At 44.3% G+C, this 26,118-nt stretch overlaps 2 protein-coding genes and 1 long non-coding RNA gene across 3 annotated transcripts in view; 2 read left to right on the top strand and 1 right to left on the bottom strand.

The window, feature by feature from the left end:
* Positions 1-412, bottom strand: part of ATP8A2 (ATPase phospholipid transporting 8A2) — a 633,649-nt gene extending 633,237 nt beyond the window's left edge. Inside the window, exon 1 of the mRNA XM_006927173.5 lies at positions 297-412. The gene's annotated coding sequence lies outside the window, so the exon portion shown is untranslated. The remainder of the gene's footprint in view (positions 1-296) is intronic.
* On the top strand, positions 281-5,008 carry LOC123381727. Its single transcript, XR_006589087.1, has 3 exons — positions 281-414; positions 3,416-3,514; positions 3,769-5,008. It is a non-coding gene; the product is annotated as an uncharacterized LOC123381727 (long non-coding RNA).
* A 5,461-nt stretch (positions 5,009-10,469) lies between these two features.
* On the top strand, positions 10,470-22,125 carry LOC111559502 (serine/arginine repetitive matrix protein 1-like). The gene is made up of 6 exons (XM_045043128.1): positions 10,470-10,555; positions 10,695-10,814; positions 10,958-11,378; positions 11,665-11,770; positions 13,125-13,214; positions 20,910-22,125. Exons 1-6 carry the CDS (start codon positions 10,470-10,472, stop codon positions 20,981-20,983), a joined length of 897 nt encoding a protein of 298 aa, XP_044899063.1. The 3' UTR covers positions 20,984-22,125.
* The last annotated feature ends 3,993 nt before the right edge of the window (positions 22,126-26,118 follow it).

Genomic DNA, 26,118 nt, shown 5'->3' with positions numbered 1-26,118 from the left:
CGCCGGCCAATGCGGCAGCGCCCGCGGACGCCACCGCTGCGGGCCTCGCTGGCCCGGCGGCGGCGGCGGCGGCGGCGGCGGCGGCGGGGGAGGGGTCCGGCCCTCCGGCGGGGAGCCCGGCGGGAGGCGGAGCGGGCCTCGGCCGGGGAGAGTCTGGAACGTTCCGCAGCACGGGGGGCTCTTAGGTGGCGGAGAGGGGACGGGTGGGGGGACGGGGCGGTGCGCTAGGGGGCTCCTCTGGGGCGCGAGCGCACCTCAGGGTGCCCTTTTCTGCCCCTGCCCGCTGCCTCTTTTACCTGTCCCTTGTTAGGTGGTGCGCTTGTCCCGTGGGAATCGTTCGGGACTCCTGACTCTGCCGGCTTCTCTCGGTTTCTGTTCTGTGTACATTGTGGTGGGATCGGCTGCAAAGAGCAGGTACTTCTAAGGTGTAGGGTCTGGAAAACAGAAAACCTGGGTGTCCAGACTCCGGGCCCCCAGCCCGCCTAGAATTCTAGTTAGTGGCACGTTAAAACTGTGAGAAGCCCCTACGAATACTTATCTCGCTTAGCTCACACGCACACACTCGCACACACACACCGACACACCTTCCATAGGAAACAAAATCAGTGGCAGGTGAGGTGATTTGTCCAAGGTCACTTGATCCATTTCTTACTGTTTTTACTCAGCGTTCAAACCGCACTTGGTCCTTCTGGGCACAGTTCCATAAAGAGAGGGGGGAAAGGCTGAATGTTTAATAGCTGATGAAATTCCGACCTCAGAGTGAAAAGAGAAACATGATTGTAAGAGAGGCTGACCTTGCGTTTATTTATCGATGTGATCATTACACTAAATTTAGCGTAAATACCGGGGACGGACCAGGAGAGGAACAGAGTTGAGCAGAAAGAATCGGTGCCCCACGAGAAAAGGCCAGGCATCCCTCCAGCTCCTCCTGGCTAGCCTCTGCCCCGCATTTTCCCAGAAAAACGTGCAGAAGGGATGGACAGACTGGCAACCTTAGCTTCAGGTGGGATTCCCTGCCTGCCCATTCTGGGCCCTCAGGGGGGGAAAAAAGTGTTTCTGATAAGAAGTGTGAATCTTCAGCATGGTATTGAGGAAGAAGAGAACTTTCTCGGTTCTGGAGTTGAGAGCTTCAGAGCGGAAGATGTTTTCTCAGTGGGTCTTAGCTGCTGAGGGTGATCGTGAAGCAACTTCGTCCCAGCAGAGTCTGTCAAAAACTTTGTCACTGATGATTCAATTTCCTACACAGAACAACCCCCTTGAGAGCTTAAGCAGAGCTGGAGAGGACTCAGGTGAAAAATAGGGCTTTTTTCAACTCCGAATTTTAAGATGAAAAATGTTCTGCCCATAACCAAGTGGGAAAAGAAAGAGTAGATAGAAGTTATTTTTAATTTTTAAGAAGCTGAGTATGTTGAATAGAGGCCACTGCCTTGACCACCACAGACTGGCTCAGTGCCTTCCCCTGATTTCCTGCATCCCTATCATGAAGTCGGGAGAGTGCTTCTGTTTCTTCTTGTGTGTATCTTCCGATAACCAAATCTGTCCTGACGACTTTGTAGAGTGCTGAGACAGTCCAGTTGGCCCACTGTGAAGATGACGTCGTAGGTACGAGGGCCAATAGATGGGCGCCTCACTTGAACTTGTGTTATCTCATTGACTGCCGTGGTTAACTTCCCTGATCTGACTGGCGGGTATCTCTCTGGGGAAGTTAGTTAAGGATGGCGTTTGACTACAGGATCCAGACCTAAATCTTACCTTTGAAGTCTTCTAAAGATACACCTGCACAAAGGACAGAAGCTAGCCGATGACCAGTATTTATTTGTTACTAGTCTCAGAACGCACATGCCAGTATGGATCATTCAATAACCTGTGCTTGACCTCTCAGAAATGCTTTCACGCTTGTCAGGGGCAGCCTAGGCTAGAACCAAAGGAGACCAAAACGCTTGTAAAAAAGAGGAGCCAATGCAAAACAGACAGCGACAGGGAAACATTGTATGTATACAATAGTCAGAGAAATGCATTTTGTGTCTACCCCATAGAAGCAAAGACTTGTCAAGAAAGAGCCTGCGCCTCCACTCTAGAGTCACCACCCCACGCATTCACAAGTCAGGTGACAGCAGCAGCATGCAGAGGGGAAAAAACCCTCAAGAGCTAGACCAAGAAGGACACACCGAGCCCCTGGCACTGTGGGTTGATAAATACTACGGAGCGAAGAGCAGTCCTTTCTGTCCTAAGGGATGACGTAAAGGAAAAGGGGATCCGAGTTTTCCGTCCCTGAGAGCCAGCTGTCTCCATCCTCTCTATTCTCTGTGCCCTCTCCCTAAGCAGTGAGGTCAGCCAACGACAGACCCGGTCTCCCAGAGACAGTATGGTGTGGAATGACGGCAGAAAGGCCGACCCTGTTTTCCAAGGAACGAAATCTGCCCAACTTCTCTGGGCAGCACACTCCCAACACTCAAGAACTAGGGTGGCCAAGCAATCCTTCCCCTCGTATAACCACCTAAAATTCTGTTTTCACTCAAGCCCGTTCTTTTTTTTTTTTTTTTTTCAATGTTTATTTATTTTTGGGACAGAGAGAGACAGAGCATGAACGGGGGAGGGGCAGAGAGAGAGGGAGACACAGAATCGGAAACAGGCTCCAGGCTCTGAGCCATCAGCCCAGAGCCTGACACGGGGCTCGAACTCCCAGACCGCGAGATCATGACCTGGCTGAAGTCGGACGCTTAACCGACTGCGCCACCCAGGCGCCCCTCACTCAAGCCCATTCTTAACCTTCGTGGTTCTAGAAAACAACTGGCTTGTGTCCTTCTGAAGTTCTTTCATACAAATGAAGACCTGACACCATTTCTTAAGCCCCTTTCCTCAAACGAAAACCTCATTTCCTTTTAAAATGTTTACACATGAAAAAATGGTCATACGTGTATGCATATATATGTATATCATATGTATATAGACCTGTGTCTATACATAGGGAAACATTTTTGAAAAGGAAATGGCATATGTACACCATATAAAAAGATATCAATAGGGGCGCCTGGGTGACTGTTCGACTTTGGCTCAGGTCATGATCTCACAGTTTGTGAGTTCAGGCCCCACGTCGGGCTCTGTGCTGACAGCTCGGAGCCTGGAGCCTGCTTCGATTCCGTGTCTCCCTCTCTCTCGGTCCCTCCCCCACTCACGCTCTGCCTCTCTCCCCTTCAAAATAAGCATTTAAAAAATAAAAATTAATAAAAAGATGTCGATACACATACAGTGTTCATCGGTGTACCTCCTCGCCAGCTTGAGGGACAATACAGTCAGAGTGGAAGCCACCACTAATCCCTCACCACTTTCCTTTCCCTCTGTCCCCAGACCAATTTCCTTTTAGGCTTTCTTCATAAGGCCTCCTTCCTCTCTCCCTGTTGTTATTTACACACAGGCTAAAAAGCAACCCTGAGAGTATTGGGCAAAAGATCCAGGAAAGAAGATGATTTAATAGAAAACCTTATTCCTCTAACGCAGTCGTATTCAGCATTCTGTAAGTGCATTCTGATGACTCCAAATTCCTCTAATTTTTACATCGTTTTTGGAGAGCACTTTCCCAAATTGGACATAGAACAAGAAATATTCAGTGGAACGGTCACTATCTTCCTGATGACCAGAGGGGCGGGTGTCGCAGGCCCCCTCCCCTTCCCGTTACTCGTTAGCACCTGTGTCTGGCATGTGACGCTGGCTGAAGCTGGGCTTTTAGCTGGGTCTGTCCTCTGCTGTACTTCAACATGTCCTCTCCAGGCAGCTGACGCTTCTTCACAGCATGGTGGCTGGCTTCCAACAGTCCCAGGAGACAGAGTCGGGCTATGTCACCTTTTCTAACCTAGCTTCGGAACGCCTGCGGTCTCCCTCCCACCAAACCTGTTACGGAGTCGCAAAGGCCCAGTCGGTTCGAGAGGACAGGAAATAGACTCCAGCTCTTGATGGAAAAGAGGCAAGATTCTGGTGGCACGTAAGGATTGGAAACACCATTGCAGCCATTTGGGGAAATCCAACCTATCAAAACCAGCAGCAAATAAATATAATTTTCATAAAACATAAGGGCGCCAAAATCATAAAATACGTGGGGAAAAATTCATGAAAGATGTGCAAGACCTCCACATTGAAAACAAGGGACCCAAAGAAGAAAATCAAAGACATTACCTGATCTCAAGTCTTATTGTCGTGCTAATGCTGATCAAGACAGCGTAGTATAGACAGGTGCAGAGACACGTCACTGAAACAGAGAGTCCAGAAATACCACTAAATAACTCTGACAAAGGCACCCAAACAATTCAATAGGGAAAATAGTCTTTTCGATAAATGGTGCTAAAACTTGATGTTCATGTGGAAAAAAATTAAGCCTTGATCCCTTAACCATAACACAATAATTAACTCAAAATGGATCGTAAACGTGAGTGTAAAAAAACTAGCCATGTACAGCTTCTAGAAGAAACCATTTCTTAGACAAGACCTGGAAAGTACCATAAAAGAAAAAACTTTTATCAGACATCACCAAAAATAAAACTTCTGTTCATCAAAAAACAACACCAAGAAAATAAACAGGCAGGCACAGTCCAGGAGAAAACATTCACAATGCACACACGTCTGACAAAGGACCTGTTTCTAGAATATATGAGTAACTCCTACAACTCAATACTCCCAAGACAAATCTAATTCGTTAATAATCAGGAAAATGCAGATTCAAACACGATGACATATCAGTACACAGCAGGATGCTTAGAAATAAAGATTAACAACTCCAAATACTGTAGGAGTGGCGATACTTGGCTGGTGGGAGTGTCCAATGCTATAACCACTTTGAAAAACTCATAGTTTCCTACACAGTCACATATCCACCTTCCCTATGACCCAGAAATTCTACGTATTTGCCCAAGAGAAATTTACACATATTTACAAAAAGACTTACAAATGAGTATTAATAACAGTGGGGCACCTGGGTAGCTCAGGTGGTTATGTGTCCAACTCGATTTTGGTTCAGGTCGTGGTCTCACGGTTCGTGGGTTCAAGCCCTGCGTGGGGCTCTGCGCTGACAGTGTGGAGCCTGCTTGGGATTCTCGCTTTCACCCTTTCTCTGTTCCTCCCTCACTTGTGCACGCTCTCTCTCTCTCTCAAAACAGGTAAATAAGCTTTTTAAAAAACTTAAAAAAATGTTAATAGCAGCTTTATTCATGATAGCCTCAAACTGGAAACAACCCAAATATCCATCAACAGGTAAACGTATAAACAAATTGTGATATATTCATATTATGGGCTATGACTGAGGAATAAAAAGGAATAAATCACGAATATATACAGTAACACAGATGAATCTAAAAAACATAATGCTGAGTGGAAGCAAGATACAAAAGAGTAAATAGAGTATAATTCCATTAAAGTAACCGGGTTAGGTCCAACTTCAAGTTCCTCGTGGCTTAAGCCCCATGTAAGCAAACCAGAACTTAAGTTTCGATGCTCTGTGCTTGGCTCCCCCAGAAAAGAAAGGCCTAGGTCAACTAATCAGCGCTGGTCTGCCCGGCACAGATCACCTAACCCAGCTCCAAGAAGTGGCCTTTGCTCCTTGTAAGGAAAGTAACCCTGCTTTAACCTATTAGCAAACGCCCCGTCCAAACTTCCTCAATCCTGCTCACTTTGGTCTATGAAAATTCCTTGCAAGGTGTTCAACATCACTAATGATCAGGGAAATGCAAATCAAAACCACGAGATAGCGCCTCCCACCTTTCAGAACTGCTATCATCCAAAAGACAAGAAACAAGTGTCGGTGAGGATCTGTTGAAAAAGGAACACCTGGGCACCGTTGGTGGGAATGTAAACTGGTGCAGCCACTGTGGAAACCAGTAGGGACGTTCCTCGAAAAGTTTAATACAGAACTACCATGTGGGATGATCCAGCCATTCCACTTCTGGGTATTTATGTGAAAGAAACAAAGACACTAACTCAAAAAGATAGCTGTACCTCCAAGTTTATTGCGGCATTATTCATAATAGCCAAGACATGGAAACAACTTTATAGGTAGATAGGTACATGGATACATAGATAGATAAGGATAGAGATATAGAGATGTAGAGATTTATATATATTTATTATATTATACTATGTATATATTTATTATATATCATATATTCTAAATACTTATGCAATATATAGTACATATTCTAAATATATATGTAATATATTATATAGAATGCACTATTACTCAGCCATAAAAAAAGAAGGAAACCCTGCCATTGCTGACATGCATAAGCCTTGATGGCATTATGCTAAGTGAACTAAGTCACAGAAATCTCACTCATACAGGCATACATCAGAGATATTGCGGATTTGGTTCCAGACTGCTGCAATAAAGCAAATATCACAATAAAGCGAGTCAAATGAAATTTCAGGTCCCCCAGTGCACATAAATGTTATGTTCACACTATACTGTAGTCTGTTACGTGCGCAATGTCTAAAAAATGTTCATACCTTAATTCAAAAATACTTTATTGCCCCAAAATGCCAACCACCATCTGAGCTTCTAGCAAACAGTAATCACTGACACAGATCACCAAACAAACGTAGTAATAATGAAGAAGTCTGAAGTGTTGCAAGAATTACCAAAACGTGACACAGAGACAGGAAGGGAGCGGGTGGTGCTGGGAGAGTGGTGCCCATGGACGAGTTCCACACCGGGCTGCCACAGACTTGCCATTCGTAAAAACCTCCACTAGCTGGGAAGCACAGTAAAGGACAATCCGGGGCGCCTGCGTGGCTCAGTCGGTTGAGCGTCCGACTTCGGCTCAGGTCATGAGCTCGCAGTTTGGGAGTTGAGCCCGGCACGGGGCTTGCGGCTGTCAGGACGGAGCCTGCTTCTGACCCTCTGTCCCCCTCTCCCTCTGCCCCTCCCCTGTTCATACTCTGTCTCTGTCCCTGTCTCTCTCAAAAATAAATAAAACATGAAAGCAAAGGACAATAAAACAAGGCATGCTTGTATGGGGGGGTAGTGGAATATGTGAAGGGGGTCAAAAGGTACAAACTTCCAGTATTAAATAAATAAATAAATAAATAAATAAATAAATAAATAAATAAATAAATAAATAAATAAATAAGGATGTAATGTACCACATGGGGACTATAGTTAAAAGTATTGTATTGCATATTTGAAAGTTGCTAAAAGAACGAATCTTAAAGAAAAAATATTTGTAACTGTGTGGTGACGGATGTTAGCTAGCCCCCTTGTGATCATTTCACAATGTATGCAAATATTGAATCATCATGTTGTACATCTGAAACTAATATAAAGTTTTAGGCCAATGATACCTCGGTTAAAAAAAAAAAACAATCTCTTGCCTTTTTAAAGCTGTTTGTTGTCTGTCTGCCGGAGTGAATGCTCCCTGATTCATGAATTGCAGAATAAAAACCTACCTGATCTAGTAAGCGGATCTGTAAATCATCTGTAGGAAATTTTCTTTTATCAATTCTCTTTAAATGAAGTTTGAGAAAAGGTGAAAACCCCCTCTAAGGGTCAGGTTGTAAAGACTTACTGAAAAGAGACTCAAGGGAACTTCCTGGGATGACAGGTTTAATTTTTTTTATATAAAGGAATGGATATTGGGTGTGTGCATTTTTCAAAACACATCAAACTGTACAGCTAAGATCTACATGTTTCACTGTAAACTTACCTCAACTTTTAAAATGTTTTTTTAATGTTTATTTATTTTTGAGACAGAGAGAGAGCATGAACGGGGGAGGAGCAGAGAGAGAGAGGGAGACACAGAATCCAAAGCAGGCTCCAGGCTCCGAGCTGTCAGCACGGAGCCCGGCGCGGGGCTCGAACCCACGGACCGCGAGATCATGACCTGAGCCGAAGTCGGATGCTTAACCGACTGAGCCACCCAGGCGCCCCTTAAAATGTTTTTAAATGCTTGCACTAGGATACTCATAATAGCAAAAACCTGGAAAACAAGCCCAATGACAAAAGCATGAGCAAGTAAGTTAAAATTCTTTTTGAAGAATGTGTAATGGCTTGAGAAATTATAACAGTGTTAAATGAACAAAAGGGAAACATAAAACTGCATATATGTTGTGATCTATTTTTTAAATTTTTTTAATGTTTATTTTTGAGCGACAGAGAGACAGAGACAGAGCCTGAGTAGGGGTGGGCGGAGAGTGGAGACACAGAATCCGAAGCAGGCTCCAAGCTCTGAGCTGTCAACCCAGAGCCCGACATGGGGCTCAAACTCTGAGTCGAAGTCAGACACTGAACCGACTGAGCCACCCAGGTGCCCCCTATTTTTTAATATACGTATATATGAACTGTGTGTGTGTGTGTGTGTGTGTGTGTGTGTGTGTGTGTGTCTAAGGAGAGAGGTATTAAAATGTTAACTGTAATCCATTATTCCTGGATGGTGATTTCTATTTCCATCTCATGCTCTTTCAAATTTTTTACAATTTTACAATAAGAAAGTGTTCCTTAAATGAAGCGTAGGGATATAGTGAGTCTATCAGCCTAACGTCGTTGGTATGCTACAATTTCAGTTGCAAGGGATGAACAGCAGAGTGATCAAAGCAAGCATTGGTTGCCAAGCTGAACTGGGGACCAGAAGGGATGTCACAATAACAGAGCAAAGCACCTCGCCAGGAAACGCAACACAGCTGCTGAGTATTGGGGAGTTCAACAGCTAACCCGGCAGCTTGATGACAACTGAACAAGTGTGAAAGCAGATAAGCTAGTTTTATAATAGTGATAAAAATAGCTGGCATTTTTTAAGTGCTTACTCTGCACCAGGCAATGAGCTAAATGCTTGACTTGCATTTCCTCACTTCGTTTTCAAAACAATACAAATAGACAAGGACGTGATTCTCCTTAATTTGTGGCTGAGAAAACTCGGGGTTAGGAAGGTTCAAGAGTTCACCCAAGATCACACAGGTAGGTAGTAAGTGGGGCCGGAATGCGAGCTTTTGTCAATTCTGTGTCTAGTGGCCGCATCCATAATTATCGTACCCTCCAAATTGGTCTTTTCAACAGAGGAGAAGTCACAAAAAAAAAAAAAAAAAGAAAAGTGTTTCTAGACAGTCATAGTAACACAAACCCAAAGCATAGTTTTATATAAACAGAATGGAAGACTTTAATCAAGTATCTACATTGTCTTCCGCAGTTGCGGACCAAAGACTACCAAAAGTAATTACAGCTTTGAACACATGCCCTCTCCTACAGAATATGAGTTAAAACTCAGAGTTGACTGAATTCTGGAGTTCATCAGATGAACATCTGTTGCTTTGTCATCTTTTATGACCCGACGTCTCTCCACTGCAAGGGTTTGGAGGGCGAGGGCTAACGATATCATAGGCTGCACCTGCTACCACTGGAGTGGCCTGAGAAACCATGCTGACCAATGAGACGAAGCCTCCCTGAAAACCATGCTTGATCTCCCTTAGCAGTTTCCTAACAAGTTAAACACGGGGATCCTGAGTGGCTCAGTCCGTTAATGTCCGCCTCTTGATTTCGGCTCCAGGCATGACCTCACGGTTCATGGGATCCAGCCCGGAGTTGGGCTGCCCACTGACAGCACAGAGCCTGCTTGCGATTCTTCCTCTTCCTCTCTCTCCCCGCCCCTCCCCTGCTCACACTGGTACTCTTACTCTCTCTCTCCCAAAAGAAATAAATAAACTTAAAAAATAAAAGTAAAACTCACCCTATAAACCCAGCAATTTTGCTCCTAGAAATCCACTAAGAAAAATGAAAACATCCATCCACACAAAAACTTGTACACAAGTGTGATTCATAATAGCCCCGTATTGAAAATAACCCATCCACCGCTGAATGGATACAGAAAATGTGGTATATCCTTCCCTGGAATACTATTCAGCAATGAAAAAGTATTAATACAGGTTACAATATGGAGGGACCTCACTGACATAATCAAAGCCCCCCAAAATACCCTTTTGGCAAACTGATTCCTGAATATTGGAGAATCACTTGCATGAACATAACTTGAAGACAACATTTTGAGAAGTTAACATATAATATTTGGCTGGCTATCTGATTTATCATTTCTGTGGGCTACAGATCCTTGAGAAAGATTAATGTTCACATCACATTAAACATTTTTTTCCCCTGCTCTTTTCTACTTACTTGATCTGAGTTTCACAGGAGCAGCAAAGACAGATGAACGTTTTCTGAATTATTTAACCATCAGAATGCTTTAGGCTGCATTTTGGCAGAGTAACAAGAGTGCGCTCAGGCCACCCCAAGCCACTGTCCCCGTGGGGAAGGACAGGAATCAGCTCTCTGCAGGCCTGCCCCCAGACAGGAGCCAGGTGGGAAAGCTGGGACGGAGAGAAGATGGAGTCCGGAGGGCCCTGGAAGGTGGGGAGTGGCAGGTGGCCTCGGCTGGAGGTGTCCGAGATCTCCCCACCGCGCTGTGCCCCGCTTCTGTGATAATGGAGGCGCGCTGCGCGCACAGATGAAGCCTCACCAGTGCGCATCCGAGCACACCGAGCACAACGGCAACATACAGCATTTCAGTTATGACTTCACTTTGGAAAACCAGTCTGTCCAATGTGCCTAGTAAACATCCCCTCCCGTCCTGGAGAGCGGGGCGCGCGTTTCACGGGCGGAACGTGGAATCCGGCCCCTAAGCGTAGGTAACCATTGCGCGTGCCCGGGTGCCGGCACCCCTCATCCACAGGACGTGCTCGCGTCCCCGGGCGGCTCTCCCGGCAACAGCCCGCCGTGTTCAAGGGGGCGACCAGGCCTGGGGTCCTCCTGCGCGTGTCCTGAGCCGTGAGAGGAAACGAGCACAGGCAGGGTACGTGCAGAAGAGCAGGGGGAGGCAGGAGAGAAAAGGCAGGAGTTAGGGCAAAGAGACCGAGCCCCTTCCCTTCCTCCCACCCACCCCGCCCCCGCGCCCTGGACGCCGCCTGCAGCCCCGAGCCCTGCCTCTCCCTGGAGCTCCGCCGCCGCGCTCGGGGGCTCCCCACTCCCACGCCTGCACGCTCGGACACCTCGGCAGGCCGCGCGCGTCCTCACCCCCCCCCCCTGCGTGCGCACGTACGCGGGTGCAGGGACCGACGCACGGCCACGCCGGCCCAAGCCAGCCCTTCCACGCGCCAGCCCTCTGCCTCCCCCCACCACCCGCGTTGCCCTGGGGCTCCTGTTCCTCCTTCCCTCTGCGCGTCTGCCCCCCAGCCGCCGCCGCTGCCACCTGGCAGTCGCACACTCCGTCGCACTCCGCTGCCACTCCTTCCTTACCCGCGGCCCCCAGGCAGTGCCGGCAATTTTACAGAGGTGCACGGTGGGCTCCGGTAAAGCTCCAGATACGGAGCCACGCCGGCAGCACCAGGGGGAGGATGCGGCTCTGAGACGCGGACCGGTCCGTGTGCAGTGGGGGGGGGTGTGAGACGGGTGGGGGGAGGGGAGCCAGGAGGAGGGGTCTGGGTGGGGAGCCAGGGGGAGGGGTCTGGGGGCGGAACCAGGGGGAGGGGTCTGAGGGTGGGCCAGGGGGAGGGGTGGGGGGAGCCAGGGGGAGGGGTCTGGGGGGGAACCAGGGGGAGGAAGGGGGGGAGAGGTCTGGGGCGGGGGTCGCGGCTGGCTGAGAGCCCAGAGCAGAAGCGCAGGGATCCTCAGGCCAACCTGGCCCCATGGCGTTCCCAACTCAGGCCAGCTCTCCTCGGTGCAGCGGGTGCAGCTTGGACGCAAGGGGCAAGCCTGCCGCCAGCCGGTCAATAGACAAGGCATTGGGAAACAGAACCAAACGTCCAGAAGGTAAGGAAATCGAGATTTGCAGTTTAGAAAAGATTACCTTGAGGGGCACCTGGCTGGCTCAGGTGATAGAGCATCGGCTCTTGATCTCAGGGTCGTGAGTTCAAGCCCCACGCTGGGTGTGGAGCCTACTTGAAAGAAAGAAACTTGAAAGAAAAATCAACTGTGCCTTGGAAAATACAGCCTGTGGCTTACTCTGCCACCAGGAAAGCCTAATAGATGTTTTAAATACTTGATTTTTTTTTAAAGTCTGCATACCTTTGCTCATTAGAAAGACTAACCATTGTCTCAGGTATTTATTGGTAGTGTTTTCATTTTGTGAATTGGCCCTTAATGTTCTTTATTTATTTATTCTTACTGTAAATATTTTCCCACTTTGTTACTTTTGTTTCAACTGGTTTAGAATGCTTTATGGGAGGAGTGGGGAGGAGCAAGGCAGGGATGCTCCCCCAACCCCCACCCCATCCAGCTCTCCATTTGCCAGAGTTGTCTGAGAGTAAGTCATAAACATTGGCTCTGGCTAACTTAAACAGAAATACAATGTTTTTAATGTTTATTTACTTATTTTGAAAGAGAGAAAGAGCGGGGGGAGGGGCAGAGAGAGAGGAGAGAAAGAATCCCAAGCAGGCTGCGCACTGCCAGGGTGGAGCCCAACTCGGGGCTAGAACCCGTGAACCGTGAGGTCATCACCTGAGGTGAGATCAAGAGTCGGTCGCTTAATGGACTGAGCAACCCAGGCGCCCCAAATAGGTACAGAATTCATGAAAGGACATGGGCCCTCACATAACCGCAGGCAACTGGGAGCATCAGAGCCTTGGGAAGGGCTCCGCTTTTGACCCCGTGGACCCCGGCTCCAGATTCACACTTCTCAGACAGAGTCTGAGTGGCCAAGGTGTGGTCAGCAGCCCAGCCTGCAGGGACTCTCCGTGAAAGGAGTGTGGATTGAAGCGGCTAGCCCGTGCAGGACAGTCGCAGGACCACTAGCATTCAAGGAGGGAAAGAATCATGGGGAGCGAGGTCAGCCAGCCCCGAGAAACGTAATGTCCAGGAAGGCAGCTTGCTTATCAGTTTTGCCCTTCAGCTTTCTGGATTTCGTGACATTTTTCAAAGGCATTCTTTATCTCCAGGTGACACTTTTTTTTAATGATCCATTCTGGTATTTTTTGTGTGTTCCCTTTTTCATATTTGACTCTTCATCCCATCTGGGGTTTATGTTGTTTTCCGGAACAAGGCAGGGGGTCCCGCTTTGTTGTCTTCTAAATGGCGAACAGGAATGCCCACACCATTTCTTCAATTAGCCATTTTTTTCACACTCATTGGAAATGCCACCTATGGTGTGGATCTTTATTCTATCTAGATTCCCGTAGAGAACTTACGTCTGTTTCTGAACGTTATCTTTTACACCCTGGACAAGGCTCTGCAGGCTGGAAGAAGCGACAGCCTCCAGGTGAGCATAGAATGGGACAGAGTCAAAGACAGAGCCTGTCTCCCCCACCCCCCCCAGTACCCGGGAAAGGTTCAGATCTCAGAGCCATGAGCATGAGGGAGGGCAGGTCGAAAGAACGCCTGCAAACAAACTTTGTGACGCCCCAAATAGTCTACACAAACATGCACACGCACAAAAATGTGTGCACACACACTCCCATGCGTGGGACACGTCCATACAAGGACACGTGCATACATGTACGTACACTCACAAGCACAGATACAAACTGTGACACAGACCCGAACACACACACAGACACATCTGCATATTTGGTGCACACAACACCCGGCAGCCAGGCATTTAGAGAAATAAGAGAGAAAGGATAGCTAATTAGAAAACTAATCTGATTAATAGAGGTTCCAGAAAAAGAACGCTGAGAAAATGAATAGATGGAAAATAGTTTTTAAATATTTTTAAAGAAATATTTCTAGAGCTACGTTCAACTGTTTTCTCGTTTAAAAGACCTGTAAAGGACTTCTGAGAAAGATGTCAGAGTAGGAGGACCCTAAGCTCACCTTGTCCCGTAGATACAACTAGATAATATCCCCATCGGTGTAAATAATCCAGAATATGACCCGAAGACTGGTAGAACAGACCCTCTACAGCTAAATTTAGACAAGAGGCCACATGGAAGAGGGTCGAAAGGGAAGAGACATGGTCCAGAGCTAAATGGACCCATGTGACCATCCCTGAGAGCAAGTGATGCCGGAGGCCTGGAGGGAGGAAAGGAACAGACCTTCAAACTAGGCACCCCGGGTGCAAGGAACCTGCATGGGGAAGACAAATCCTGAAAACCAGAGACATAATTTTTTGAGTTCTTACAACCAGCGGGGCTTAATACGTGGAATGTTAAAAATCAGTGGGCTTGGCTCTGGGGTTGCTGGGAGGACGAGGGGAAACTGAGTCCCCACCCTTAAAGAGACAACAGGGGCGCCTGGGTGGCTCAGTTGGTTGAGCGTCCGACTTCAGCTCAGGTCATGATCTCGCGGTCTGTGGGTTCGAGCCCCGCGTCGGGCTCTGTGCCCACAGCTCGGAGCCCTGAGCCTGCTTCGGAGTCTGTGTCTCCCTCTCTCTCTGCCCCTGCCCCGCTCATGCTCTGTCTCTCTCTCTCCTTCAAAAAAAAAAAAAAATTAAAAAAAAGAGAGAGACAACACAACAAACAGCCTCATGGAGATATAACACAGAAGCAGGATTTTGAAAAACACCCCGGGGGATATGGAAGGGACGTTCGTTTACTAATCTCAGGGTGCGTACTGGGGGCACGGGGATCATTGGCCCGCTTCTCCAAGAACAAAATTGCTGGCAGCTGCCATTTCCCTTCGCTGCCCCTCAGTCTAGGCACAGGGACACCTTCAGAAACTAGGACAGCACCCACACCCACCGCTTAACTTGCTGACGGTGTGCTCCACCCCCATGACCTTCAGACACCCCCCCCCCCCAGCCAGGCCTTGCCTCGAGGCCCTCTGCCACAGCAGACCTATCCAAACCTGGCTAGCGCCATTTTCTCTGCCCTTGCGTTCTCCTGTGGACTCACTACCTCCAGTCCTGCAGCTACAGCTTTAGGAAGTCTTCCCCAAGCTCCGCATCCTCTCCCACAGCAGACCTGCACAAACTTTGCTAACACCACTACCCACCCGCACCTTCTGCAGACCTGCCCCCTCCAGAAAGCCCTCGGCAAGAGCCCATCCAAAGCAATGCCGTAAGCCTGGCAGGCAGCCCCCGCAGTCACCAACACAACCTCAAAGTGACTCCTACCCGGGGAGAGGAAAAGATAACCACACGGGTCAGTCTGACAGCAGCCCCAGCAGGGGGTAGGGGCCATTCATCTGGTCTGAATGCAGGCCCAGCCCACCGACAAAAGCTTCCCAACACAGGGAAAGGGCTCTGCAGTTCAGTGCTGCCTTATCTCTAGCAAACGCCTGCTCTGACTCAACTCAAGCCCAGGATGGCCCCAGACTAGCCAACTCACAACACAGGGGCCAAACCCTGCCCGTACCAGACAAAGAGATCCATCGCACATGACTGGACTGAAGGCGAATGCAACTCGGTCACGACAGTAGGAGGAATGCAACACATAGAGAGGACACCCTCGAAACGGGAGGTTCTGGTGAGCAGGGAACATTGCACTGCAGGGCACTACAGGACCTTTTCATAAGGCCACTACTTTTAAGAACAAGAGACATAGCTGACTTTCCTAACACGTAGAAAGAGATACAGAGAGACAAAATGGGAGGCAAAGGCATACGTCCCAAATGAAAAAAACAGGACAAAATCACACAAGAGAGCTAACTAACAGAGCTAAGTAATATTCCTGATAGACACTTTAAGGCAATAGTCATAAAAATACAGGGGAAGACCTCAGTGAGACCCTTAACAAAGAGAAAACATAAGAAAGAACCAATCAGGGATGAAGAACTCAATAAAAAACATTTAAAATACACTAGATGGAATGAATAGTAGATTTGAGGAAGCAGAGGAATGGATCAGCACCTTGGAAAACAGAGTACTAGAAAGCAATCAGGCTGAACAGCAGCGAGAAGAAAACATTAAAAATGAAAATAGACTTAGGAAACACAGTAACACCAAAAAATGTACTAACATTAGCGTCATAGGGATCGCAGAAGGAGAAGAGAGAGAAAAGAGGGCAGAAAATTTATTTGAAGAAATAATCGCTAAGAACTTCCTGAATTTGGGGAAGGAAACAGAAAACCACACCCAGGAAGCACAGAGTGCCCGGAACCAAATCAACCCAAGGAGATCCAGACCGGCTGCCCTGATCGTGCACCTAGAGAGGAGGGGAGCCAGCCCCAGGCTCCATGGCTAGGTTTGGGGTGCGGTCCACAGTGGGAGAAAGTGATACCCTCCCTGGAGTGCTGTAAGAAGAGGGGTTCTATCTGCTCAAAAGACAAAGACTGCCTGCCAGCCAGAGACCATATATCGGGTGGCGTGGGGGCAGCACTCCCCCAGTACCAGGGCTCATGGAGCAGGAGTTTGAATCCCAGCCAAGCACCAGGGCATGGGAGTCGGGAGAGCAGGACAAATCACCTCACTTGTGCCCATGGCACAGTGAGGACGGCTTGAACAGAGTGATTTGGAACACCTGGTCCATAAAGGACAGACTGGGGGGTCGCCATTTTTCTGATCCCTCAATTACAGCAGCGCTTTCAACAATAGCCAAATTATGGAAAGAGCCTAAATGTCCATCAACTGATAAATAGATAAAGAAGATGGGGTTTATATATACAATGGAATACTACTTGGCAATAAGAAAGAATGAAATCATGCCATTTGCAGCAACGTGGATCAGAGAAGGACAGATATCATATGTTTTCACTCAAATGTGGATCTTGAGACCATGGGGGAAGGGAAGGGGGAGAAATACAAACAGAGATGGAGGGAGGCAAACCACAAGAGACTCTTAAATATAGAGAACAAACTAAGGATGGGGGGGGGGGGGCTGGGGGAGAGGGAAAATGAGTGATGGGCATTGAGGAGCACACTTGTTGGGATGAGCACTGGGTGTTGTATGGAAGCCAATTTGACAATAAATTGCATTTTAAAAAAGAAGAGGATGTGGTACTTATATACAGTGGAATATTCAACCATAAAAAAAGAATGAAATCTTGTGATTTGCAACAACATGGCTGGATCTACAGAGTATAATGATAAGCGAAATAAGTCAGAGAAAGACAAATACTATATGATTTCACTCATATGTGGAGTTTAAAAAACAAAAAAGACAAGCAAAGGAAAAAAAAAAAAAACAGGAGGAGAAAGTGGCAAATCAAGAAATAAGACTCTTGACTATAGAGTTCAGAGAGTTACCAGAGGGGAGGTCGGTGGGGGCATGGGAGAAACAGGGGATGGGAATTAAACGTACACTTATCAAGATTTAAAAAAAAAAAGTAACATAAACTTATCATGGTAAAAAAAATTAAGTAAAATAAAATTTAAAAAGAAAAGCAAATGGATGTGCCACTAAAAGGATATTTGTGTTATTTTTGGCTAGGCTACAAATGAAGCTGAAGGTTTAATTATGATTTTCCAATGAAACTGGGTGAGGTGACACTTTCCAAGTCCTGATGGGATTGATATATGAATTTTTTTGCCTCTGAAAATTTTACTGAATTTTTTTTGCCTCTGAAAGTTTTATGGAGAGATTTGATGAAACTTAACCAAATGTAGCATACCCAGTAAGTTAAAATCAGATAGGGGCTTGAGTGTGTGTGTCTGTGTGTTTCTTCCCCTTCAAAGAGTCCTGGCAGAACAAACATATTTTAAGAGGTCCTTCCAGTGAAAATTTAACAACTCTCAGTTTCGTGAAAGGGGAATTTTTTAATTACAAAATTCCTACAGAATAAAGATATTGAAAAGCACTAAGTATCTGAATCTATAAGATACACATATACCAATAAAAATGAAAATGAAAATTAATGATTAAGCTAACTGCTATTTATAAGAGACATGCCAAAAATATAAGGACACCAAAGGTTTGAAAGCAAAAGATGGAAAGGTTACATCATGCTGATATAGTCAGAAGGCAGGAGTGACCATGTTAATAAGAGACAAAACATAATAGTAATATTACTGGAGGTAAGAGGGTTCTGCCTAATGATAAAAGATTCAGTTTACCTAACATAATACCCCTAATGTGTATAATGAAAACTTGATAGAACTTCAGTGTGAAAATGACAGATACATCAGTAATATGGGATTTGAATACCAGAGTTATTGACACATAGTATAACAGTTAAGAGCATGCATTGTGCAACCAAAGTGTCAGGTATGATTCCTTATTCTGGTACTCATTAGCTGTGCGATCTTGGACAAATTACTTATTTACTTTCAATTTCCTCATAGGTAAAATGAAGGTAATGATAGTATTCACCTTAAAGGATGATTAAAATAATTCCCTAGGGGCGCCTGGGTGGCTCAGTCGGTTAAGCGTCTGACTTCAGCTCAGGTCACAATCTCGTGGTTCATGAGTTTGAGCCCCGCCTCGGGCTCTGGGCTGATGGCTCAGAGCCTGGAGCCTCCTTCCCATTCTGTGTCTCCCTCTCTCTCTGCCTCGCCCCCGTTCATGCTCTGTCTCTCTCTCTGTCTCAAAAATACATAAACGTTAAAAAATAATAATAATAAAATAAAATAAAATAATTCCCTAATAACTAATGCCAACAGCCCGAAACATCACCCAGTGTTTAGCAAGTGCTGTGTAACTGCTCATCATTTCATTGTCGATAGGTCAAGTGTACCGAAAGCAAACAAATAAATGTACAAAAACATAGAAGATATAAACGATGTAAATAAAACTTTTATTTTTAAATTTAAAAATTTGATTTTAATTTTAAAGAATAAATAACATTAATAATAATAAATAAATAAATAAATAAATAAATAATAAAATAAATAAAAATAAAATTTTCAAATTTTAGTTTTAAAGGATATGGTCGGAAATGTAGAGACAAAGAATGCATGCTGGACAAGAAATACTTAGGACTGAACATTAATAAAAATTATCAAAACTTGTGGGATAATCCCAAATTGACACAGGAAGAAAATTTAGAGACCTCATGTTTATGTTTAAAAAACAAGAAATGAAAAATAACCAAAAATGTAATTAGCTAAATGTCCATTTTTAGAAATTAGGAAAAGAGCAACAGAGTAAGCTCAAAGAAAAGAGAAGAGCCCAGAGATAAGAACAGAAATTAATGAAATAGGAAAAAAAAGACAGGATGCAAAGTATCAACAAAGTCAACAGTTTATGCCTTCAAAAGACTAATAAAATAGTGGGATGGGGAGAGTGGAGAGAAAGATACAGAGACAGACACACACATGTGCATGCACACACACGGAGGTACTTTATAAGAAAAGGTAATACACATTATGACCAAGTTTGGTTTATCCTGTGAACGCAAAGGTAGTTTAATAGAAAATAAATACATGAAATTTAGTGCATTAACATATTAAAGGAGAAAATCTTTCTCATCTCAATGGATGCGGAAAAAGGAAGAAATTCAATACCTATTGATTTTTTTTTTAATGTACACAAGGGAATTTGCTTACCTAGATAAAGAGAATCTTTAAAAAAAATCTTTGAATAATATCTTAAATAAAGATAAAGAGAATCTTAAAAAAAATAAAACTTTAATGGTGAAATACTGATCGGGAAAAAGACAAGAACACTATCATTCCCCCTCCTATTTAACATTATCCAGTGCACCCAGCCAGGAGGGTAAGAGAATAAAACCAGGTGAAAGATCAAAGGACTGCAGAGGAAGAAACAAAATGGATTATTTGCACAGGATATGACTGTCAAGGTAGAAATGTGTAACACATATACAATTAAATTATTAGAATAAGGGTTTAGCAAGTTTGCTGAATATAAATTCATTATACAAATAGAGAGAGTGCAAATCCTATTATGGGAAAAAGTTATAAAGCTTTATTAAAAGACATTAAAAAGTCCCCCAAAAATGGAACCTCATACCATGCTCATTGATGGAAAAATTCAGTGTTATATGATATAATTATGCATAAATTAATCCATAAAGTCAATGGAATTTAAAGCAAGTTTCCAACAGGAATTTCCATGAAACTTGAAAAGCAGATGTTCGTCTTCCTAGAAAAGGGCCAAGAATAAACAACATAGTCCAAAAGAAAGAACAAAATAGAATTAACCTACTAGATATATTATAAAGTTATAACAATTAAGTTTGTGATTTAGTTTCTATAACAAGTCAATACAGAATTGATACTGGGAGAGATAAATAGACCAGTGGAACAGAATAGTGAGAAAGAGGCACGCACGTATGTGAAACTTAACCTGTGCCGGGTTCCACTCTGGAAGCCTCTGGGAAAATAATAGATTATTCCATAAATGGTGCTGAATTTCCATATAAAAAAAATGAAATTGTTTCTCACACCACTCATGAGTCAGCTTCAGGTGGAAAGAACAAGTATTGTTATGACTTCTAAGTAGGGAAATTTTTTTTAAACACCCCCCCCAAAGATCCATAAAATCATAAAAGAAAATAATGAATACTTTTAACTACATTAAGAGTAAGAACTTCCACTCATCAAAAGACACTCTAGATGAAAAAGACAAGCCATGAACCGTAATTAAACATTTGTTACTTATTTAACCAACAAAGAATGAACAGTTAACAATTTATGAACTAATAAGAAAAAGGTAAACAACCCAATAGGAAAACAAATGGGCAAAAGATGTCACATATTTAACTGGAAAGAAAAATATGAATGGCCCATAAACATATGAAAATATTCTCAACCTTATTAGTCATTTAGTAAAGATTGAAACCATCACAGATACCGTTTAATACCAATTAGACCAGCAAAAATTAAGGAATCTCTCATTATCGTTTCTAGTGTGGATGCAGAAAAACAGAACCTCACAAACACTGACAGTAGGAAGGTAAATTTGGGAGCGCCTGGGTGGCTCCGTGGGTGAAGCGGTGAAGCGTCTGACTCTTGGTTTCGCTCAGGTCACCATCTCAAGGATCGTGGGATCCTGCCCCACATCGGGCTCTGCGCTGACAGCGTGGAGCCTACTTGGGATTCTCTCTCTCTCCCTCTCTTTCTGCCACTCCCCTGCCCACATGCTCTCACCAGGCTAACACACACACTCTCTCTTTCCAGTTCGTGGGCCTCCTTTACCTGAATCCTCTGGCCAGAAAGACTGGGACGTTTCTACTGGAGTTTTAGTCTCCTGAAATGCACTGAGAAGCTAGTAGAGCCTGCCCTGGGGGCAAAGCATTGAGAAAAAAGACGAAAATTAAAAGAAAAAGGAAACTGGCCCCTGTTCGACAGCTGCCTTCGGTTGCATATTTTTCAACATCCGCAAGTAGTGTTTTTGTGTTCTGTCCAGAGGTTATATTTGTACTAAGCAGGGAGGACGTGCTATCAGGGGAAGGCTGGGAATCTCCCCCCTCCCGGTGACCCCACTCCAGGCAGATCTTCCTCCCCGACGTTGCACCCAACCATGCTGCCAAAGGTGACTAGTGATTTCCTCTGCCTTCGATGTTACCTTCTTTCTCCTTCTAATTCACTGGACGGTTTTCCTAAGTCTCCTTGGCTGTCTCCTGCTCATCACTCTGACTTTTTTTTTGTTGGAAAGCCCCACGGCTTCTCCCTTTTCTAACTCCCTCTTTTGTTAATCACCTGGCCTAGTAAAACTCCAAAATTTAAATCTCCCCCTCAAGAATCTCTTTTCAGATGCCTCTTTTCATCTGCCTACTACGAGATGCCCACTGGTATGTCCGGAGGTGTCTCAAACTTACAATAGCTGACCGCACCTGTGATTCTGCCGCTCCTTCTCCCCCACCGGTCCCTCAACCTTGCCCTTCCAAGGAACGTCAACTCCGTTTTTCCCCAAATCCTTAAGTCACCTTTCATTCTTCTCTTAGTCTTCCCCTCATATTCCATCGGTCCACAAGTCCTGTCAACTCCAGCTTCAAAATATACACGGAATCATCAAGCTTCCTCATCACCCACAGTGCCCCAGCCTGATGCAAGTATCCCTCATTTCTTAGTCGGAGAGCAGGAATGGTGTCTCAGTTCACCTCCTGTGTCTTTGCACCAGTGTTTTCTAGCACAGCTTCTACTGACATATTGTATATTGGAAAATGTTGAGCATCCCTGGTCCCCAGTTATTGTGACAACTAATATCCCCTCACCCACGTGCATGCACACATAGGCATCTCTGAACATCTTGGCAAGAAGGAAGTCATAGAAAGATATAGCATGCTCATGAATTGGAAGAATTAATATTGTTAAAACGTCCGTATTTCCCAAAGCAATCTACAGATTCAGTGCAAGCTCTAGCAAAATCCCAATGGCATTTTTCACAGAAATAGGAAAAAACAATTCTAAAATTTGTATGGAACCACAGAGGACCCCAAATAGCCAAAGCTACCTTGAGAAACAAGAACAAAGCTGGAGGCATCATAATTCCTGATTTCAAACTGTATTACAAAGCCATAGTAATCAAAACAGTATAGCATTAGCATAAAACAGACACATAGTCCAACGGAACAGAAAAGAGAGCCCAGAAATAAACCTAGGCATACATGGTCAATTAATTTACGACAAAAAGAAAAAGCCAAAAATATATGATGGGGAAGGGGAAGTCTCTTCAATAAACGGTGTTGGGAAAACTGGACAACCACACACACAAAAAGTGGAACTGGACCACTATCTTATATCATACACAAAAAATTAAATCAAAGTGGATTACAGATCTGAATGTAAGACCTGAAACAATAAAACACCTAGAAGAAAACATAGGCAGTAGGCTCTTTGACATTGGTCTTGGTGATGAATTTTTTTGAATTTGACATTAAAAGCAAAGGCAACAAAAAGCAAAACAATAAACAGGTGAGACTACCTCAAACCAAAAAGCTTCTGCACAGCAAAGGAAACCATCAACAAAATGAAAAGGCAACCTATTGAATGAGAGAACATATTTGCAAATCATATATCTGATAAGGAATTCATATCTAAAACATATTTTAAAAAGCTCATACTACGGGGCACCTGTGTGGCTCAGTTGGTTAAGCGTCTGACTTTGGCTGGGTTATGATCTCACCATTCAGGTTCGTGAGTTCCAGCCCTGCTCTGCATTGACAGCACCTGCTTGGGATCCTCTGTCTCCCTCTTTCTTTATCCCTCCCCCACTCACATATGTGAAAGCACCCAAACAGGCGTGCATGCTCTCTCAAAAACAAACATTAAAAAAAAAAAAGCAACAAAAACCTCATTACTCAATAGCAAACAAAAAAATCAATTAGAAAATGGGCAGAGAATCTGAACAGACATTTTCAGTGAAGACATACACATGACCAAGAAGTACAAGAAAATGTGCTCAATGTCACTCAACATCAGGGAAATGAAAATCAAAACCACAAGGAGATATTGCCCTTATACCTGTTGGAACGGTATAACGAGAAAACAAAAACAAGAAACAACAAGTGTTGGTGAGGAGGTAGAGAAAAAGGAACTATTGTGCACTGTTGGTGGGAATGTGAATTAATGCAGCCACTGTGGAAAGCAGTATGCAGATTCCTCAAAAAATTAAAAACTCTCGTGAGTTCAAGCCCCGCGTCGGGCTCTGGGCTGATGGCTCAGAGCCTGGAGCCTGTTTCCGGTTCTGTGTTTCCCTCTCTCTCTGCCCCTCCCCCGTTCATGCTCTGTCTCTCTCTGTCCCAAAAATAAATAAACGTTGAAAAAAAAAATTAAAAATAGAACTACCAGATGCCCCAGAAATTCTACTTCTGGGTATTTGCCCAAAGGAAACAAAACGCTAATTTGAAAGGATATGTGGCAACCCCATGTTCATTGCAGCGTTATTTACAATAGCCAAGACATGAAAGAAACTTGTGTCCATCAGTGGATAAAGAAAACGTGATATATCTTTCTATATATATACATATATATATATATATATATATATATATATATATATACACATATTCCAAGCCTGGAATGTATATGTGCAGCATGGTGATTACAGTTCATTTGCAAGTTGCTAAGAGTAGCTCTTACAAGGTCTCATCACAAGAAAAAAGAATCGTAGCTATGTGTAGTGATGGATGCTAACCGGACTTACTGTGGTGATCAATTCACAACATATACCGATAGTGAATCATTATGTTGCACACCTGAAACTGACATGTCAATTATATCTCAATAAAAAACTATTGCTCCTTTAACTTACTAAAATTTTCTCATAAGTAAGGTCATAGCTCTCAGATCTATTTTCTTTCTGGAATTTGCTAAATGTTTTACATATTTCATGCTCTGTGATATGCAGCTATATCTCACGGCCAAACGTGATGCATTCCAAGCTTTATGTTCTTCATAAATATTTTAATTCAAATAAAATAAATTTCAGAGTGTCATATTTTCCCAAGGCCCAAAGTATAACTATGAGTCATTTGGTTTTATTAGTGTTCTCTAAATATTATAAAATTATTTAAAAAAAAAAGAGAGAGGTCAGATCGTGTTACTCCTTCATACAAATCCTCCAAAGACTTACTATCGCACCCAGACTGAAAGGCAAAGCCCACATAATGGCCTCCAAGGCCCTACACAATCCGATGGCTTTTTACCTCTGATCTTCCCATAGGTTCTTACTCTCCTCCCTCTCTTCATTCCTGCCATACATCTGATGCTCTTTGGGCCAATGAGTCCTCCTGCCTTGAGACGTTTGCACTGTTTCCACGGCCTGCTTTTGCCCATGACTCTGCTTGGCTCCCTGCATCATCACCTCTTACCTTTACTCAAATACCATCTTCTAGGGGAGGCGTCCTGTAGCTACTTCTTGTAGCACTGTAAGCCTCACCCCAGCAGTCTCTGTTCCTCTTTTCCACCTTGTTTCTTCCATACACTTATCGCCACCTAAAATTCTACGTATTGAATATATTACTTTTTATATAGCCCATGTCTTCCAATTAGAATATATGTGCCACGAGGGCTGGAATTTCTGTTTGATGTATTCACTTACCTATTCCAACACTTAGAAAGGTGTCTGGCCCATAATAGTTGCTCAGCAAACATTTGTTAATAGAATGAACACAGGAGCGGTATATGCTTCATAAGAATCAAGTGCATAATATCCAGATAGCCAATAAGCATAGAAAAGGACGGCCAACATTATCTGTCATTAGGGAAATTCAAACCACAATGAAATACTACTTCACGCCCACTAAGAGGGCTATAATTTTTTAAAAAGACAATAGCAAGATATGAAGAAATTGGAACCCTCACATATTGCTGGTAAGACTATGAAACGGTACAGCTACTCTGGAAAAATTCGACAGTTCCTCGAAATGTTAAATAGAGAGTCACCATGTGACCCAATAATTCCTTCCCTAGGTACACACCCATGAGAAGTGAAAACACGTGTCCACACGAAAACCTGTACATAAATGTTCATAGCAGCATTATGCATAATAACCAAAAAGCAGAAACACCCGAAATGTCCGTTGATGAGTGAATAAGCAAAACATGTTATATGCATGCAATAGAGTATTATTCAGCAATAAAAAGGAGTGAAGAACTGATACGTCCTGCACTATGGATGATCCTTGATAACATTATGCTAAAATGTTAAAGCTGCCAGTGACCCTTACATGAAATGTTCAAAACAGAAAGGAGATGAAAGTTTACCTAGGACTTGTGGTGGAAGTGCTGGTGAAGGGGATTGCTAATGTGTATGGAGTTTCCTTTCAAGGGGGAAAAATGTTCTCAAATTAGACTGTGAGGGGGTGGGGGGCGCCTGGGTGGCTCAGTCGGTTGAGCACCCACTTCAGCTCAGGTCGTGACCTGGCGGTCCGTGAGCTCGAGCCCTGCGTCGGGCTCTGTACTGACAGCTCAAAGCCTGGAGCCTGCTTCGGATTCTGTGTCTATTCTCTCTCTCTCTCTCTCTCTCTCTTAAAAAATAAACATTGGGGCGCCTGGGTGGCGCAGTCGGTTAAGCGTCTGACTTCAGCCAGGTCATGATCTCGCGGTCCGGGAGTGCGAGCCCCGCGTAGGGCTCTGGGCTGATGATGGCTCAGAGCCTGGAGCCTGTTTCCGATTCTGTGTCTCCCTCTCTCTCTGCCCCTCCCCCGTTCATGCTCTGTCTCTCTCTGTCCCAAAAATAAATAAACGTTGAAAAAAAATTTTTGAAAAAAAAAAAAAATAAACATTAAAAAAATTAAAAAAAAAAATAAAGTTAGACTGTAGTATTGCCTCACTTTGTGAACACACTAAAAACCAGTGAATGTATACTTCAAATAGGTGAATTATGGGACATATAAAGTATATCTCAGGAAAGCTGCTTTTTAAAAACGAATGAGTTGCATAA

This window comes from Felis catus, chromosome A1 (assembly GCF_018350175.1).
Source record: "Felis catus isolate Fca126 chromosome A1, F.catus_Fca126_mat1.0, whole genome shotgun sequence".
In the NCBI taxonomy this organism is placed as follows: Eukaryota; Metazoa; Chordata; class Mammalia; order Carnivora; family Felidae; genus Felis; species Felis catus.
The sequence above is the reverse complement of the archived record's forward strand: the minus strand, read 5'-3'. Positions and strand labels throughout refer to the sequence as shown.

Excerpts from the sequence above, each read along its gene's own strand:
- LOC111559502 (XM_045043128.1), top strand. The coding sequence starts at position 10,470 with ATGAAGCCTCACCAGTGCGCATCCGAGCACACCGAGCACAACGGCAAC. Across the intron at positions 10,556-10,694 it reads GACTTCACTTTGGAAAACCA|GACGTGCTCGCGTCCCCGGG; the intron begins GTCTGTCCAATG and ends CCTCATCCACAG. Across the intron at positions 11,771-13,124 it reads CAGAACCAAACGTCCAGAAG|ATTCCCGTAGAGAACTTACG; the intron begins GTAAGGAAATCG and ends TATTCTATCTAG.